The 19,452-nt window shown below is 33.2% G+C and overlaps 2 protein-coding genes across 2 annotated transcripts; one reads left to right on the forward strand and one right to left on the reverse strand.

The window, feature by feature from the left end:
• Nucleotides 1–369: 369 nt before the first annotated feature.
• Nucleotides 370–2,560, forward strand: LOC122580645. Its single transcript, XM_043752912.1, has 5 exons — nucleotides 370–994; nucleotides 1,099–1,221; nucleotides 1,324–1,674; nucleotides 1,984–2,210; nucleotides 2,300–2,560. Exons 1-5 carry the CDS (start codon nucleotides 370–372, stop codon nucleotides 2,558–2,560), a joined length of 1,587 nt encoding a protein of 528 aa, XP_043608847.1.
• Nucleotides 2,561–11,650: 9,090 nt separating this feature from the next.
• On the reverse strand, nucleotides 11,651–15,585 carry LOC122578881 (defective in cullin neddylation protein AAR3-like). The gene is made up of 9 exons (XM_043750930.1): nucleotides 15,400–15,585; nucleotides 15,144–15,276; nucleotides 14,476–14,527; nucleotides 14,302–14,377; nucleotides 14,102–14,184; nucleotides 13,809–13,905; nucleotides 12,974–13,019; nucleotides 12,576–12,658; nucleotides 11,651–12,087 (listed from the first exon to the last, which is right to left on the reverse strand). Exons 1-9 carry the CDS (start codon nucleotides 15,446–15,448, stop codon nucleotides 11,795–11,797), a joined length of 912 nt encoding a protein of 303 aa, XP_043606865.1. The 5' UTR covers nucleotides 15,449–15,585; the 3' UTR covers nucleotides 11,651–11,794.
• Nucleotides 15,586–19,452: the final 3,867 nt, after the last annotated feature.

The raw sequence follows: 19,452 nt of genomic DNA on the forward strand, positions 1-19,452 counted from the left end.
CAACCATACACCACCAAATATGCATTGAGGTGTTGTAAAGTATAATAATATAAAACATGTTTGGTGCTATACAGTTAAAAGTTAGTGGTGTACATAGTGATAAGGCGTGCAGGTCTCATAAGAAACCCAGGTTCGAACCTCGCTGGTAAACATCTTGGGATCATCAGGGAAAACGTCTAGTGAAGGGTCACAGAATATCAGTTTGCATACATCAAAACCAAAGGCTCGACTTTTCCTGAAAAGGGACCCACTTCATTTACGCATAATTATCTTGGAAGCTTGTGGATGAAGGGGATTTAGAATAGAAAGAAACAAAGTACTCGTAGTACTTTATATGTTGATACTAAGCCATTCCAAAGTCTTTTAAGCATGGCTATGCTTGCAAACTGTTGGCTTATAATTGAATGCTACTTGATCCCAGATGGTTATATGAAATGGTTTTTTCTAAGCTTTTATATCAATCCTTGTTTTCTTTTCTTCTGTCAAATTTACTTATGGATCAAAGCCATACAAAAATGGATCTTTCTCTTCATCTTTCTCCTTGGTCGATATTTATTTTTACCGCTCCTTGCATTTTTAAGACGTTTCTTGATCAAAACACATCCGTCTTCTGGGGTAAGTGATGGCAACACTGAAGTAGAAGATGAAGATGTGTGGTTTGAAGAAACTGATTCATATAGTTCTTCGAGTACTTCTTCTAGGATCTTGTTCTTACACTATGAGGAATCTTATAAAATTCCTAACATCGCCTTCAGTAATGTTCTCGAGTCAGTTGATCAAGAAACAATATATGTACACTCAAGTTCTGACCTTGATGAGGAAATAACATGTTCTTCTGGTTGTAGCTCACCAACGAGTTCTTACTCTTTTGGTAGTCGTAGGGGCATGGAGGTAACGCCTTCAACCACCCCTTCGTCGTCATACACTTTACCGGATACTTTACTAGAGTATCCAGAGGTTGCTAACGTTGATGAAGCCCAGAAAGGGTTAACGGGTAATAGTCTAGCCCATTCTGTTTTTTATACTTGGTAGAAATGTTTAAAGATTTTAATACATTGTCTAATGTTTGCCTCTAAATATATGGTTATTGTTGTATAGATTTTCTTACTCCCTTATTAGTAGTTAAACCTGATGAAGAAGAAAAAGATTCATTCTACAAGTTGTACAACGAAAGAATGAGTTGGTTTGATCTTCTTAGCCAAGAACGATCATGTGGACTAAGTGAGCGCCTTCATATTCTTGAGTTTTTAGGTTACATTTTATCATTGATGCATCTTTTTGTATACTTTGTTACTAATTAGGAGAACATTTTTATTGTTGTAGATGCATTACTAGCAAAGACAGAGCATTCGGCTAGTGAAAAGAGAATTATAAGGAGCTTAGAAAGTGACATTGAGATGGTATATGTAGCTCAATCATGCTTGTCATGGGAAGCACTCCATGATCAATACAGAAAGCTTGAAGGCATAATTGATTCTTGCAATGATGTCACTAATTGTGCATCTCCTTATGGCGCGCTATGCAGTGGTGCCTTTGTAAACAAACTTCAAAGGTTTCAAATTCTGCTAGAGAGGTTTATGGAGGACGAAATATTTGAGAAGGGAAAAAGGTATTGGAATTTTGTTAGAAAAAGGGCTTCCTACAAGAGCCTACTTCAAGTTCCTGATGTTTCAGGTATCGTAAATGTAATCTTTATAACATAATTAAGTACTGTATTAAGTTGGAGATATGACCCTCCTATATATATAAAGACCCAATATATAAGACACCATTACATGTTTCAGATTACTTCAATCTTAAATCATTAACCAATGTACAGAATTGATGCATGTAGCAATGTCTAACTAATAGTCCTTATGGTTTTCAATATCAAACATTGTAAATTTTTTAGTTGATTAAAGTTTATTGAATCGGTTCTAACGTATTAAGCAGTAAACTATACCTTTTGTGCTTTCACAATGATCTGGTCTTTTGTTCTTCAAGAAAGCGGGGGTAATGATACCAAAGGAAGGATCGGAGGTATGATGATTAGGGCAACCGATGTGTTGAAAACCATAGAGAAATGCATCAAGACTTTCAAGTCATTTATTGAGATAGATGAGAAGAAACCATGGTGGAGAGCACACAACCGTCATTCATGGAGCCGTTCACCATTAGAAGACCCACAAGACTACAACTTACTGCATAATCTTAAACATACTCTCCGACAGGTGAACAACATTACCCATGTTGACCAAAACAAGTAGAATAAGAACAAACTAATTTGACTTTTTGCTGTTTTTATGTTTCCATATTTAAGAAAGAGTTATGGATGAAAGATTTGAAAGGAAAGCAGAGATGCTGGATGAAAAGAAGCATGAAAGTTATGGAAGATGGCGATCACAATAAAGAGATGATGTTTGTCGTAATTGAGTTGAAGCTCGTGGCACGATTGCTCATGATGCCTGTAATATCATCTTCTCAACTGCAATGGTGCAAGCAGAAGCTCGATAATATAAAGATCAGCCATGGCAGAATTACAAGGCAATGCTCTCATTCATTGTTATTTCCACCTTCTTGAATGCTAATTTAATATCAGAGTATGTGTAAAGTTCTTGTTTTTCACTTTCAAACTCTTTTGGCGCATCTTTGTTTGCATCCAATCAACCCAGAATTATCTAGTCAAACTTACATTACGATGGCATTCGAGTAAAAAAAAATATAAATTACAATACAATGTATAGGAAACTCTAGTTTCCCCGCTGTAAACAAGAAAGGCCGGAGAAAAGCTATGAAAAACCTTTTGAAAGGCTCCCTTCTGCAGCACAGCGGGATTTGGAGGAACCAAATGGGCTATCTTGTTTAATGCTTTTTCCGTGCAATCATATGTGGGATTACTTGATAAATATCCATCTCGGTTCCCCAAATTATTGGCAAAATCAGCATGCCTTCTCTTGGAACACATCATGTCACCAAAATCAACAAATTCTTGGCCTCGCAAGTCCTCACCATACTTCTTCTTTACACCCGGGAAGAATTTCAAACCTGCGATAACAATGAGAAAGTGATGGGTCTCATTTTTCTACAGGTGATATATTTGGTCATTTACTTATGGATACTATTTTCCACGTTATTTTTGACGACTCGATCTCTGAGCAAACTAAGTATGTGTTTTGTGTTGACACAGCGCCACTAAGAGTTTTGTGTCGACACAGCCTTTCTTAAAGGTGAAATATTCACACACCACTACTCACACATCTGACCCTATTGGGACTGATACCCACAACATCTTCACAACTGCAGCTAACTAAGCTACAAGTATCCTCAGATCCTTTAGCCTATGCACCACATTCCACATGACACAACAGAACAGATTTTTGGCAGTTAAGCAAAAATGGGGCAATTGGAATTATGTTCCCGCAATATTTTTTTTTATTTTTGTGTTGGATGAAAAGGTCTTGCGTCCCTGGACTTTTAACTTGTATAAACGTGATAATTATTTGGTAAAGTCTAAAAAGGAATCACCTTCAACCCATGTAATAGAAACAGGTTAGAATGGTTTAGGGGTTATTACTACGGATGGTAACTAACTATGACCAAATGTCTATTTTATTTAAAGATCTTGTAAAATATTTATGTCATATAATGAACTTTCAAATCTTCAAATCCCAGTAATCAGATGTACCCGACCAATAAAAACTTACAAGTGCCGGCCTATATGGTTATCACATATACCCGGATACATCTAATAACCAAGATTTGAAACTTCATTACCAATGGCGGAGCCACTTAAGAAGTAGGATGGGATGTGGCCCATTCTGAATTTTGGGCAATTTACATGCCTAGTGTGTAATTTTATCTTGACCTGAGGCTTTTCTATCATTTGGCCCATCCTAATCTAAAGACATACTCCAATAGCCCAATGTTTAATGGGATTATGGCACCGGAATGTAACCAACTATGACTCAATGATTATGTAATGTAGTGACCTTTCAAATTGACTATCTGATGTAAGTACCTTCCATTTTTGTTCTTTTAATGTATCTTACCGGGTAACATCCTATTTGTAACCGGTAATGCCACGTTTGACGTAAAAAAGAATAGGGATTAAAGCACCGGAGTGTAACCAACTATGAGTGAATGGTTATGTAATGCAGTAACTTACGAAAGTGTTAAAATTAATGTAAGAACCTCTCTGTTTTGTTTACTCGATGTATCCTACCAGGTTAGTCCAACGACTTTATACTCTGGTCATCTTCTCCGTCTAATTTTCGGCACTATCTTCGGTAACAACAATTTATTCCGGAGAGCAAATGTGAAACTGTAACTCAATGTCTAACTTCAATCCCGAACACAAATCAACACTAGATATAGAAAGATGCATATATACATTTACTGATTTCAGAACACGATTCAATAATAATCATACTAAAACCCTAATCCCCAAATCAAATTGTGTTATGATGACTTCATCATTGTTAACCAAAAAGATCCGACCATCCCATCCCCACCACAATCAAGATCCAGCAACTTTGGTTTACAATTGGGTAAAAGGGGGGGGGGGGGTTTGACAGAGAATGGCGACGGTGGTTGTCTGGGTGGTGGCTGACATCTGTTTATATTATTGGTGGCAATCGGCGGTGGCACGTGTCCGGATGTGGAGATGGTGGAGAGATGGTCGCACCTCCTAAATGGCAGAAAAAATGAGACCGAGACTACCCACTACAACCTCGTCATAGTCTAAGACCATTGACCATCCATTTCGTTGGAGTTCATAACCCACAACCGTAACCATGACCGTTCAACAGGTCAACCGGTAAATGAAAAGTACAAAAATGAGAGGTTCTTACATCAGATAGCCAGTTTTAAAGATCACTGCATAACATAACCATTCAGTCATAGTTGGTTACATTCTAGTGCCATAATCCCAAAGTAAAACTAACATTATGACCGGCTACCGGTACAACAGGTCAACCGATACATTAAAAGAACAAAAATGAAAGGTACTTACATCAAATAGCCAATTTGAAAGGTCACTACATTACATAACTATTGAGTCATAGTTGGTTACATTCGAGTGTCATAATCCCATGTTTAATTATTAAAATGTGTAAGTGTCATGGCCTCATGGGAGGTTTTCACAAAGATAAAGACCTGTTATTTTTTCTAAGCAAAACTTCGCAATAACTAGTATATGTTTCAGAATTTTTTTACTATTGATTTGCCCATCACCGTTCATTACATGTCAAAGACATTTTACGAAATCTTTACCTAACATAAACATTTGGTCATACTTAATTACATCCACATGTAATAATCCCAATGGTTTAAGCAACCTAAAGCATATTCGCACTTATAACATCCAAAGTTGCTTTATCCGAAAATCTTGGATCATTCTTATAGTACTACTTCGTAATCATCATATTATATCCATAACTCTTTAATAAAGCTAAAGATAAGTTTATCTTCTCGTATGAGTTTTCAGGTAGAGGTAGTAGCTATACATATGCTCGACAAAGTCATCAATAAGAACAGGCCAAGCTCTGCCAATGTACATAAGCCTTGTGAGAAAACATGTCAGTTGAAAAGAGGCAAAAGCTATAGTCTTCCTAATCACTTTTAGTAAGTAAAGGTTTTGATGATACTGGGTCAAGCGGGTACTAAATAATTTGGCTAAAAAAAAAAAAAGAAATGGCTCAGATGGTTTAAAAGTCCCTGTATGTGTATTCAAGTGTTTACAAACTCAACCCTCTATGTGAAGATTAATAATTTTGGTTGTCTATTACTGATAGCAGGTCAAATGAGTAGTGTTTGATTTAAAGAAAAAAGAACATAGATGCGTCATACAGTTTTAAAGTCTCCAAATCCATGGCCTATTATTATAGTACTTAAAGGCAGCAACCTTAACCCATTTATGTGAAAACAAGTTAACTTGGATTACATTTCACTTATAACAGTTTAAACAGATACAACTAAATAATTTACCTATGAAAAACAAATGGGTCAACTTCAAATGGTTTATCACCAAGTGTCAACTCAAGTGTTCTAAACCACCTAAATCGCTATACTTAAAGATGTATTGTTACTCATAATTACTAAAGATTATCTTTTTACCGATTCCAAACATTGGATTCAAAAGTGTTTGGAGATTAACCAAACTGCTGTTTTGAAGGCCCTCAAGGCGCCAAGATTACCCGTCTTGGCCCCCTACCCAACCAGCTATTTTGAAACTTAGTTAATTCACTAGCCCAGTTTGGATATGTTTTTAAAATCAAAATCCCCAGCCTAAAAAAAGCTCTTAAAGCCCCGAAAGTTAAATAACATAAAAGCTTGTGTAACAAAAGTTGAAATAGAAGGCCGAACTCCTAGTCATATCTATAATCTACAAGTCTTGAAGCTTTTGGGCCAAGCATACCCATTATCAAACAAGAAACCAGACAAAAATATAAAATAAAATTGGGTGATGATGTGATGATGTGATGAAAATGGCATGGTTTACAATATGGAATATGTTTTAAAAAAAGAAACAGCCAACCTCATATATTGTTTTGTGTGTCAAAAGATGCAAGTAACCAAGAATAAATATAAAAAAAAAACACCTCTAACGAAACCTTCCGAACTGAACAAAACTAATTTCCATGCCATGATTGCCCTGCTTACAGCTAAAAAGGGTTCGTAGAGGGAATGTAACAGGATATTAAAAACTTACTGATGCTTCGTTGTCCATTTTCTCGTCGACTTTTGGTGGTGGTATGTATAATTATGTGATGTGAAAGGATAGTGAAAATATATAAAAGGATTGAAAGTATAAACTAATTCATTTATACTCGTATCATTTATATAGAATTGTAACTTTCAACATGAGTTAGATATAATAATTTTTATTTTTATTTTTTTTTTTAAAAAGTAGTTTTTTTTTAAACTTTTTATCTTTAAAATACTCAAAATACTAACTTTTAATACATTCTTAAACCATACACTACATCTACCTAAAATATTTAAATATATTTTTTAACCCCTATTTGCAAAAACTTTTTTATTTTCTTTTATTCACTAATTTAAACATTTCCATTATATATATTTATAATGAAATGATTTACAACATACATCGTTCAACGTTTAAAATAATTACACTATCCGTTTTACATTAATTACCTTTGCACTAATAACAGGGATGACATCCCACCTCCCACTTCTTTTTTCACCACTCACTTTTAACCAATCACATTATGTCACCTCAACTTCATCACTCACTCACCACTCATTCAAATTTTATTAGCACCCGGCCACTCGCTTCACAACTACAATTTAAAAAAATTTAACTTAAAAACAAAACAAAAAAAAAAAAGTTAAGTCATATGATGGTGATTGATAGAAAGTGGATTATGGGGTGCGTGGTCTGACCACTCAATTTGATGCCACCACTCGTGCATGGACGGTACTAAAGGGGGGGGCTAATGCCCCCCTCAAAATTTGAATTTTGTCATGTATTTTTAAATTTTTCATAAATTTTTAAATTTTTTTTATAGGTTTTAAACATTTTGCCCCCTTTTAAATTTATTTTTCACAGATTGTTTAATTTTGCCTCATCTGAAATTTTTTCCTAGTACCGTCTCTGCACTCGTGGTAGGAGGTTGGCGGCAGTATTCCAACGTGGTGCCACACCCACCACGCATCCACCTTCCAACCAATGTCAGCCCCCTAACCCAGTTGTCATCACCACTCATCGCCATTACCACCGTTACGTTGCACAAGTACCCCTTATAGTTATAAAGTAGTATAGATCTAGTAGTATAAAAGACATTAGATATAGATATATTCTAGTGTCAAATACATGATTGTTTTATAAACGGATTGCAAATGCAAGCTAATATATAGTTTTAATGTTTATGAAGAAGAAAGTTATTAATAATATGTTAGAAAATTTTTAATTAATTGATTGGTTAAAAATTGAAAATTTTTATCTTAAGTTGAAAGCTAGAAAATATAATAGTCATAATTACATTAAGTATATGATAAGATTTTTTTTAAAGACTAAAAAGTGTAAGTTAATGATAAAAAAAACAAAAAAAAAAAAAAGAAATATAAATAAATGAGACTTTTTTCATAATTATAATAATAATTTTTCGATATTTATTATTGTAAATATGACATAAGTAAAGTTTAATTAATTTGTAGGAACGCAGAGTAAATAAATATATGTTAAATTTAAATTAGAAAATATGGGTTCATAAAAAAATGTTAATTATTATTAATTATATATAAACGTAAAAACATAAAATTCATCAAATGGAATATGAGTTATATTGCATGTTAAATGAGCATATGTTAAATTATTATATATTAAAAGGATGGCAAACTTGTTAATATCATTATTTATTTAACTTTTTAATTAAACTTTGCTTATAAATAATTTTATTTGTGTTACTATTTGATAAAAGTTATATGAATTGATTGTGTTTTAGAAGTGTTTTCATTTTATATAAATTTAATCGAAGTTTATATAACACAAAAATATATTTAAAATCAAAACTTAAAATATAAACTTTGAATATCAAAATATGACCATTTTAATGGGACAGAAGAGTAATATATAAAAATCATAAGTATAAAACTAAAACAATCATTCATTCGTTGTTCTTTTCTTACTCAAAAGAGTATGCGGCTCGCCTTGACTCGAACCGAGCCACCCCCGACTCGTAAGAGTCGAAAGAAATTAGAAGTCACCTTAAGAGTCGTCTCTTTTTTGGTGTAATTCGATTCAACGCATAAGAGTTCACTCGTGACTCGTAAAAGTTTAGCAATTATGGTGTTAAGAAAGTGATAGATGACGTGATTGGGAATAATAGATGGTGAGGTGAAGGAATGATATTATGGAGGAAATAAACAAGTGGTGTTCAGAAAATAATGTTAACTTATAAAAGAAAAAGAAGAAGGTGCTGTAGTTAAAGAGTTCCGAATAATAAAAACAGTAATAATACTACTTTTCCCATTGATCAAGAAGAGTGGGAAATGGCAATTTGTTACCATAAATGGCAATTTGTTACTACAAATGACAACATCAATTATAGTAAATGACAGATTTCTATGTGATTACCAAGTGTACTTATTTTAGTGTTAATCAAATCAAGAAATTGATTTATCAATCATATTTTTTCTATGTGATTACCAAGTGTACTTATTTAATTACTCCATTAATTAATCTAATCAAGAAATTTATATAGTTTCTTCGTAAGGCATTTTAGCATGGTAATAATGTTTACCCACAAGAATAGTACGGTACTTTATATGTTGATACTAAGCCATTCCAAAGTCTTTTGAGCATGGCTGTGCTTGCAAACTGTTGGCTTATAGTTGAATGCTACTTGATCCCATATGGGTTTATGAAATGGTTTTCTCTAAGCTTTTATATCAATCCTTGTTTTCTTTTCTTCTGTCAAATTTACTTATGGATCAAAACCATACAAAATTGGGTCTTTCTCCTTGATCGGTATCTATTTTTACCGCTCCTTGCATTTTTAAGACGTTTCTTGATGAAAACACACTCGTCTTCTGGATTAGGTAATGAAAAAACTAAAGTAGAAGATGAAGATGTGTGGTATGAAGAAACTGATTCATGTACCTCTTCAAATACTACTTCTGGGATGTTGCTCTTATGCTATGAAAAATCTTATAAAATTCCTAATGTTGCCTTCAGTAAGGTTCTGGAGTCAGTTGGTCAAGAAACAATATATGTACACTCAAGTTCTGATCTTGATTACGAAATAATAATCTGTTCTTGTAGTTCTAGTAGTTCACCAACGAGTTCTTACTCTTGCAATAGTCGTAGGGACATGGAGATTATAACTTTACCAGAGTATCCGGAGACTGGTAACATTGATGGAGCCAAGAAAGTGTTAATGGGTACGGTCCATCCCTACCCCGCCCCCACCCCACTTCAACATCTCACTTAACCAAGTATATTAAACCATGTTTTCTAGTAGAGATGGAAAACTCTTTTCATTTTCGAGAAATTTAATTAGAAATGGAAAACTAAAACTCATTTTCCAGAACTAAACATGCCCTTAAGATTTCAGTACATTGTAAACTGAATTTTTTGGCCTCTAAATCAATGATTATTGTTGTACAGATTTTCTTTCACCATTACCAGGAATTAAACCTGATGAAGAAGAAAAAGATTCATTCTACAAGTTGTACACAGAAAGAATGAGTTGGTTTGATCTTCTTAGCCAAGAACGATTATGTGGACTAAGTGAGCGTCTTTTTTATTGTTGAGTTCTTACGTTTAGTTACAATTTATTATTGATGCATCTTTTCCTAGTTACTAAGAGAACATTCCTATTCTTGCAGATGCATTATTAACAAAGAAAGAGCATTCAGCTGGTGAAAAAATAATTATAAAGAGCTTAGAAAGTGACTTTGAGATGGTATATGTAGCGCAAACATGTTTGTCATGGGAAGCACTTTTTGATCAATACAAAAAGCTTGAAGGCATAATAGCTTCTTGCAATGATGGTACTAATTGGGTGTCTCCTTATGGCGCGCTATGCAGTGGGACCTTAGTAAATAAATTTCAAAGGTTTCAAATTCTGCTAGAGAGGTTTATGAACGACGAAAGATCTGAAAGGGGCAAAAGGTATCTGAATTTCGTTCGGAAAAGGGCTTCCAACAAGAGCCTACTTCAGGTTCCTGATGTTTCAGGTATAGTAATTGTAACCTTTCTTACATGTCTTGATTTCAAAGCTACAAATAACTTTGATTTTTGCTAATGACATCCCTCGGCACAGTATATATAACACGCCATTTTCATGTTTCAGTGTTTAAATCTTAAATTATTAACCACCTGTCATATCTATTGGAAGGTGCAACAACTGACATGTAGCAACGTCTAATTAACAGCCCTTATGGTTGTCATTAGTAAACCTTGTAAATTTTTAGTTGATTGAAGTTTATTGAATAGATCTACTACTTTTTAACGTACTAGGTAGTAAACTGTACCTTCTGTGTTTTCACAATCATCTAATATTATGTTCTTCAAGAAAACGGGGGTAATGATACCAAAGGAAGGATCGGAGGTATGATGATTAGGGCAACTGATGTGTTGAAAACCATAGAGAAATGCATCAAGACTTTCAAATCATTTATTGAGATAGATGAGAAAAAGCCTTGGAGGAAAGCACACAACCGTCTTTCATGGAGTCATTCGCCATTAGAAGACCAACAAGGCTACAACTTACTGCATAATCTTAAACATACTCTAAGACAGGTGAACAACGTGACTCATGTTGATGACATAAACCAGCAGTATAGGAACAAATTATAATTTAACTCTTTGTTGTTTTTATGTTTCTATATTTAAGAAAGAGTCATGGATGAAAGATTTAAAAGGAAAGCAGAGATGTTGGTTCAAAAGAAGCATGAAACTTATGGAAGAAGACGTTTACAAAAAAGAGATGATGTTCATCATAATCAAGTTGAAGCTCGTGGCACGATTGCTAGTGATGCCTGAAATATCAACTTCTCAACTGCAATGGTGCAAGCAGAAGCTCGATAATATAAAGATCAGTCATGGCAGAATTACAAGGCAAAGCACTCGTTCAATGTTATTTCCACCACCTTGAATGCTAATTAGTCTAAATATCAAGTAACTTCATAATATAATATCAGGATATGTGTAAAGTTCATGTTTTTCACTTTCAAGAATGTGGATGTCATCTTTATTCGCATACAATCAACCCAGAATAATCTAATCGAATTTACATTACAATGGCTTTCAAGTAAAATAAATAAATTACATTACAATGTATAGGGAACTTTAGTTTCCCCGCTGTAAACAAGAAAGCCCGGAGAAAAGCTCTGCAAAACCTTTTGAAAGGCTCCCTTCTATAGCACACAGAGATTTGGAGGAACCCAATGGGCTATCTTCTTTCAAGTTTTCTGTGCAAGCATATATGGAATTACTCGATAAATATCCATCTTGGTTCACCAATTTATTGGCAAAATCAGTGTGCCTTCTTTTAATATACATTGTGTCACTAATATCAACGAATTCTTGGCCTTGCAAGTCCTCACCATACTTCCTCTTTACACCAGGAAAGAATTTCAAACCTGCAATAACAATGAGAAAGTGAAGGGTCTCATTTTTCTACAGGTGATATATATGGTCATTTACTTATGGATACTTTTTCCCAGGTTAGGTTTTACAACTCGATCTCTAACAAGTCAAACAGGTCTAAAGTCACAATATTGCATGCATAAAATCCTAAAACCATTTTAAGCAAAATAGTAGATTATCATAAACATGATTAATACTGTAAATCATATTAAACTTTAAACACAGCTATAAGTCTTTAAAAACTCAAAACTAAGCACACTAAGTGTTTTTGTGCCAACATAGCGCCACATGTGCACTTGCCCAGCCTTTCTTAAAGGTGAATATTCACACATCACTGCTCACACAACTGTCCCTAATGGGACTGATACCCACAACATCTTGCTTGTTGGGCAACCTCAATTAACGCTGGGCCAAAAGCAATTTGGCTCCATTTGCCTAGCTCGACTAATAATGCACGTCTTTGCCAAGAGAAAATGCTTACCAGGGAGAGAGTCATCAATCGGTTGGGCTTCTGAATCTTCACAACCGCAGCTGAAGCTACGAGCATCCTCAGATCCCTTTAGCCTATGCACCATATGATACAACAAACCAGATTTTGGGAAGTCAAGCAAAACGGGGGCAATTGGAATTATGTTCTAGTGATAATTGGTTGGTAAACTATAAAAAGGAATCAGCTTCGTCCCGTTTGATAGAAACAGGTTAGAATGGTTTAAGCAACATAAGCATATGCGTATTTATAACCTCAAAAGTTGCTTTGACCAAAAATCTTGGATCATTCTTATAATACTACTTCTTCGAAACCATAATGTATATATAACTCTTTAATAAAGCTAAAGATAAGTTTATCTTCTCATATGCGTTTTCAGGTAGAGGTAGTACCTATACATATGGTCGACAAAGTCATCAATCAGAACAGGCCAAGCTCCTGAAACAGTCAATGTAACATAAGCTTTGTTAGAACTTAGAAAATATGTCAGTCGAAAAGAGGCAAAAGCTACATTCTTCTTAATCACTTATAATAAGTAAAGGTTTTGATGATACTGGGTCAAGTGGGTACAGAATAACTTGGCTAAGAAAGAAATGGCTCAGATGGTTATTCAAGTGTTTACACTTTACAGCCTCAACCCTCAAAGTGAAGATTATTAAGTTAGTTGTCTATTACAGATATCAGGTCAAATGAGTAGTGTTTCATTTAAAGAAATAAATAGCAAATAAGATAGATAGGTCATAAAGCTTGAGAGTCTCCAAATCCATGCTGATATATTAGCCTATTTTAATACTTATTAGTTATTACTTAAAGGTGACAACCTTAACCCATTTATGAGAAAAAAATTTAATTTTGATTACATTTTACTGATAACAGGTCAAACAGGTAATAAATAATTTACCTAAGATAAAGAAATGGGTCAACGTCAAATGGTTTATCATCAAGTGTCAACTCAAACGTTCAAAAACACCAAATCGCAATACTTGAAGAAGATGTATCGTTAATCATAATAAATAATTACTTCTTTTTTTTAACCAATTTCTAACAATGGACGAAAAACTGTTTGGAGGTTAACCAAAGTGCTGTCTGAATGGCCCTCAAAATTCCATGTTTTGACCTGTTACCCAACCCGCTATTTTGCAACCTATAAATCGATAACGCAGGATGCTCCCCAAAAGAAAGAGGTTGATGAACAAAGTGCAGACTAGTAAGTATATATCTTTGTACCTTCGGGATCATATCCTTCAAGATTTTCATGTACACAGCGACTAAAAGCCAAAACTTGCCTCCATGTGTCCTCGGAGATATTATGCCGCTGATTTTTCTAAACGTTAAATGTTGAAACTTAGTTAATTCAAAACCAAAAAAGAAACCATAGAGAAAAAAACTGGGTGATGATGCGATGAAAATGACATGGATTACAATATGAAATACGTTATTAAAAAACAGCCAGACTTATATACAGTTTTATGCGTCAAAAGATGTAAGCAACCAAAAATAAATATCTGAAGTAAAAGCACCTCAACGAAACTGCACCATTGATTGAGTAGTCGGAACCTTCCAAACAAAACTAATTTCCATGCCGTGATTGCCCTGCTAACGGCTACGAAGTGTTCGTAGAAGAAAAGGGGTGATCTAGGTTAGGTGTGTAGATAGTGAATAGAGGGAATGTAACAGGATACAAAATTTCATCCACAATTCATGGATATTAAAAACTTACTGATGCTTCGTTGACCATTTTCTCGGCATATGAAGAACACAAAATTATAAAACCGGGAGAACTCATGAGAGTCTGCCTGCAAAAATAAAATACGATACATGTATTTATAACTATAAGTGCATTGATGTTTCAACCGGATACAAAAACATTTAACAAGCCAATGATAAATCTTACCATTAAACGAAGCCTTGACATAAGCATAGGCACTTCTTCCAGCATCCTGTCACTAAGAGGCAATACAATCCTCATCAATCAATCAATCAATCTTAACTAGTAAACCGATACGTAGCTAGCAAATCCATGGGATACAAATACATCTGTAAGACCCCAAAAATCAACATTTAACAATGCGACATCACATCAAAAAATTCAAGAAGCATGTGTCGTACAACCTTTGCAGGTCAGACAAACCTTTGACTTGATGTTTATAGGAAAGAAGACAAGAGAAAAGTCTCCATATGGTAGAAAGTACACGAAATATTCTAGCATTGACACGTGTCTGAATTCCGATGCACCAAACCTTGACGCACCAAAAAAACTTTTTGTTGCATCAAGATGTTAAAAAAAAGGCGCATCACGATCACGGTATAAAATACAGCATAAAACACGTTCCGCTCCCAAAAACTATTCTAAACTTTCTACTAGAATAAGGCTTACAAATCAACTAATACATATCAACATTCCTTTTATCTTTACACCAATCACAAGAACAAAAAAAGAACTCGGGCAAAACAGGACAGACGACGCCATTCAAGCAGAATAATAAAGCATAATAATCGTTTCAACGAAGCAAACATTCAAAATTCAGTAACTTGGTATTCCTCCACAATGTATGCACATACCTTTTGTCCGCCTTTAAATCGACTAACTGCAAAAGCCCGGATAATGCATCCCTATATAAGTTTGCTTTTTTCGACTCGTTTGCAGGCCTATATATTGCATCTCCTTCTATACTATACGCATCCCATGTGATTTCTACATCAAAATTATATATATATAAACTCAATATATATATATATAGATACATAACAACAAACTACCAATTACAATAATTAAAATTTGGTAAAATATAAATAATTGAGATTGTAGAAGAGTTACCGCAATAGCGAGTGTAAATATCCAAGATGTGGAGACGAGTTGAATCCATATTTGTGGGTTTCGTTGCAAAAACGAAACCCTAAACAGATTATTCAAAATTTAATTCAATTATTGTTGTTTTTAAGGTTTCTGAAAGAAAAACAAAAACGATTGATTTAAGGATATTATTATTATTATTAGAGATATAAAAAAGATTTAATTTGTTTAAATTTTATTTAAATTATTGAAATAACAGGGAAGTAGTTCCAATCCAGATTGGTTTTTTAGTTTTCGTGTACGGGTTTGTATCGCAGTTTGCACGTGTACGTTTATATCCCTTCAAAATAAGTGTAACTTCAAACATTTAAAATTAGAAGCATACTCAATTACGTTCGAAAAAAAGATCGAAGCAAACTCAATCACATGGGAAAAAAAATACAGAGTTGCCATGAATTTTATTAATTTACTAACCTTGTGTTAACACGCCGGCTTAACATTTTTTATACCTTAAACGAAACCATATTTGGGACATTTTTCAAGTCTATACAAAAAATTCTTCTCTTTTATTTAGACTCGAAGTCTTTTTCATTTTTGAATGAATCGAATCACAAAATCTGTATAAAACTTTAGAGTGCAAAAATAAAAAAGAAATACTGATTCGTAGGAATGGTGAACCACATCAGCCGCAGTTGGAACTTCGAATTATACAGATTCTTAGTCTTCGAAATTGTGAACCACAAAAACTATAAAGTTGGACTAACTGCGTTAAGTTGGGCTTGAAATTGTGAACCACAGATTGAGATTTTCATATTCACTTAGGGTCGTGGTATGTGCTTTTCCAATTCTATGGGGTTGTGAACCACAAAAACTATAAAGTTGGACTAACTGCGGTAAGTTTTTATTTTATATGCTTTCTTTATATATTTACAACAATTATTCATTTACTTACATTGTTTGATCTAAAAACAGAAAGCCCCAAAATTTAAAAACTTGGGGGACCTAAAAAAGTGGAGGCCTAAAGCTATTGCTTGGCCCACTAAAGCTATTGAGCCGGCAATGACACCAGACACCTTAAAATAAGAGTGTTAAATAAGAGTTGTGGTTCAAATGTTTTAAATAGTTGTACATTTATTATGATTCATGGACAACTTTTAATAGGGAGGTACAATAGTTTTTAGACACACTTAGCATTTTTTTTTATTTGAAAACAAGTCACTTTGATTAAACATACACCGAATATTAAATATTTAAAATCAGATTATATTTACGTCCAACGGTAACATTATAATAATTAAGCGGAAATATTATAATTAGTAGATAATAGATGTTATTTTTAATACTTTTAAAACAATAAAAACTACTCGCATAATATAATAGATCTATTAGAAAATGTTATAGTGAATGATTACTAAATATTTGCGATTTTTATATTATACATATAATTACATATATAACTTAAATGGATTTGTTTTAACAAATGTTAGTAAAAATTTTACATGACAAAAAAATAAGGATGTCACATAATTATGTTATAGAAAGAAATGATAAATGATTTTTAATTTGAATTTGTAAATTTATTATTACATAAATAACTAAACAAATAAAAAATTAATAAAATTCTTAGAGTAATCATATAGATTCGAAATCTGTTAATACCTCATAAAAAAATAATTTTAGTTGTATAATTGATAACGATTTCATTTATTACCAAGATTTTCAATTATTTTTTATTCTTAATTATTGCAAGAATGACGTATAATTGAGTTAGTTCGTGAATAAAAAAAATTCTAACATAATATTTCATTTCTACAAAAGCTACATTATTAAGTGAAATGGCCATAAAAGGACAAAAAAAATTGAAATCAAAAAAAAAATCTTGTTGAATGACAATAAAGCAAGAGATAAAACTTAAAAGACAAAATAATTAAGTTATATTATTATAAAGAGAAAATAACCTAGATACCCAAAAACCATCTTTAATATACGAAAATACCCAACTTTCTTCGAATTCACCAAAAATACCCATAAAATCGCAAGACCGCAAGGAGGAGTTGAGGATCGCAAGGAATCCTTGTGATTCGCAAGCAAGTCTTGCGATCCGCAAGCAAGGCTTGTGATTTTGACTCTTTTTTTTTACTTATGGATAAGATTTTTTGTGAGATTTTCTTGTACTTGTTAAGATAGCAATAAGATTTTTATCTACTTTTTTTACTTATGAATTTACCAACAACCTTTCACCATAAACAACACCATAATTTTTTGTTTCTTTTAATTTGCAAAGTAAAAGGTATGTTTTTCTTAGCTAATAAGTATTTAGTATTTAATGCCGTTGTAAAAAGTGGCAAACCACGAGGACCAATCTTGTATTTACAATGTTGAGAAACAACTACTGAAAATATACAAGGGTTTTGAAAGAACAATACCAACTACCAAAAACCCAGCCAAGTAAGAACCTGTACAAAGTTGAAACTTTCTTTTATCTCTAGTCAACTAAAAAACTTGATTGCTCAAAAATATTTATCATCGAGTTTCTGTAAGTTTCAAGCACAGAGCAACAAAATATTAACCAGTTTACACCTCTGACTCGAGTGCAGTAATAACGTGGTCCTCTTTCTTGATAAATCTGTTGAAATTACTATTTAATTAATTTTAATCTTAGCTTTGTTACTAGATTTATGTCTTTCAAGATTACCATGATCAAAGAAAGACAAACAGTACCAAATTTCACTTGTTAAATAACATTTATAGAAATCGTCTGAGTTATAAGTGACACACCAGTACCTAAGAAGACTCAGAGTTTAGCCTCAAACTTTCATCCTAACTCTACATTTCAAACAAAAACTAAATTAAATACTAAATACTTATTAGCTAAGAAAAACATACCTTTTACTTTCCAAATATGAAAGAAACAAAAAATTATGGTGTTGTTTATGGTGAAAAGTTGTTGGTAAATTCATAAGTAAAAAAAAGTATATAAAAATCTTATTGCTATCTTAACAAGTACAAGAAAATTTCACAAAACATCTTATCCATAAGTCAAAAAAAGTCAAAATCGCAAGCCTTGTGTAACATCCCAATATTTTAAGGTAATAGAAAATTAACCCTTTTTGTAGTTTTGACATCAAATTAATTTCCTAGTATTTTGTATTGATTTAAGGGGTTAATTTAGTTGGAACTTTAGTGGCTAGCAGGTATTAAACCCACTAAAATTTTAGTATGGGACGTGGCTATCTGAGAAGAAAGCCAGCCACATAGTTTTTGTGACTCATATTTCCCACTTCAGGTTTCACTTCTCTTTTAACTAACTCATCTCTCAAAATTCTTCCAAAATCCATGCAATTGAATCTTCAAATCATAAATTAAAGAATCTTAATCCTTGAACAATAACAATAATCATCACCATTTATCTTAGAAATTGAAATTGAGGGTTTGATTGGAGGTGGTGGTGGCCGAAAATTCTCGGAAGAAAAAGGGGAAAAATTGTGATTTTGAGAACCCTAATCTTTTGTCTTTCTCTCTTGAGGTATTTATTTCCTTAATCTTAGTTTTAATTGTTATTGAAATTTAGGGTTCTTAGCCTTAGAATTGGGGGGGGGGGGGGGGGGGGGTTTGTTATTGGAGATTTTCAAGTAAAACCCTAACTAAATTTGATTTATAAATGGATAATTTGATTGAAAGAGATGTTGTTAATGAAAATTCCCCAAGGTAAGAATCTTATGTTTTATGGTGTTTGGCTAGTGATTAAGAAATAAAGCTTTATTATGAGCGTTTGGAATTTTGTTGGAAAAGTGTTGAGTAGCCAAACACCATGATGTTAGAATTGAGAAATACAAGTAGTTACATGTAAGGCAATTGAGTCATGAAGCCCATAGATGATACGGAGTATGTGTTTATTCTTAAATAGGTATTGAAGATTGAATTGTTGAGTTTGTAGCCTTATTGTGTCAAGTAGCCAAGTTTGAGGTGAGTGTATATGCATATAATCATATTCTTGTTATTAAGGTCATAGGTGGGTGATATCGCCTATTTTATACATAGTTATTTTACGCGATATCGTTTCTTTTATTTATTTTA

The sequence above is a fragment of the Erigeron canadensis genome, chromosome 8, assembly GCF_010389155.1.
Source record: "Erigeron canadensis isolate Cc75 chromosome 8, C_canadensis_v1, whole genome shotgun sequence".
Lineage (NCBI taxonomy): Eukaryota > Viridiplantae > Streptophyta > Magnoliopsida > Asterales > Asteraceae > Erigeron > Erigeron canadensis.

What these genes read in the sequence shown, in the direction of transcription:
- LOC122580645 (XM_043752912.1), top strand. Translation starts at nt 370, where the DNA reads ATGGCTATGCTTGCAAACTGTTGGCTTATAATTGAATGCTACTTGATC. An exon ending in AGCCCAGAAAGGGTTAACGG is followed by an intron (nt 995 to 1,098) that starts GTAATAGTCTAG and finishes ATTGTTGTATAG; the next exon opens with ATTTTCTTACTCCCTTATTA. An exon ending in TCAAGTTCCTGATGTTTCAG is followed by an intron (nt 1,675 to 1,983) that starts GTATCGTAAATG and finishes TTGTTCTTCAAG; the next exon opens with AAAGCGGGGGTAATGATACC.
- LOC122578881 (XM_043750930.1), bottom strand. Translation starts at nt 15,448, where the DNA reads ATGGATTCAACTCGTCTCCACATCTTGGATATTTACACTCGCTATTGC. An exon ending in TGAAGGATATGATCCCGAAG is followed by an intron (nt 13,020 to 13,808) that starts GTACAAAGATAT and finishes TGACTGTTTCAG; the next exon opens with GAGCTTGGCCTGTTCTGATT. An exon ending in TTTGTCGACCATATGTATAG is followed by an intron (nt 12,659 to 12,973) that starts GTACTACCTCTA and finishes TATGGTGCATAG; the next exon opens with GCTAAAGGGATCTGAGGATG.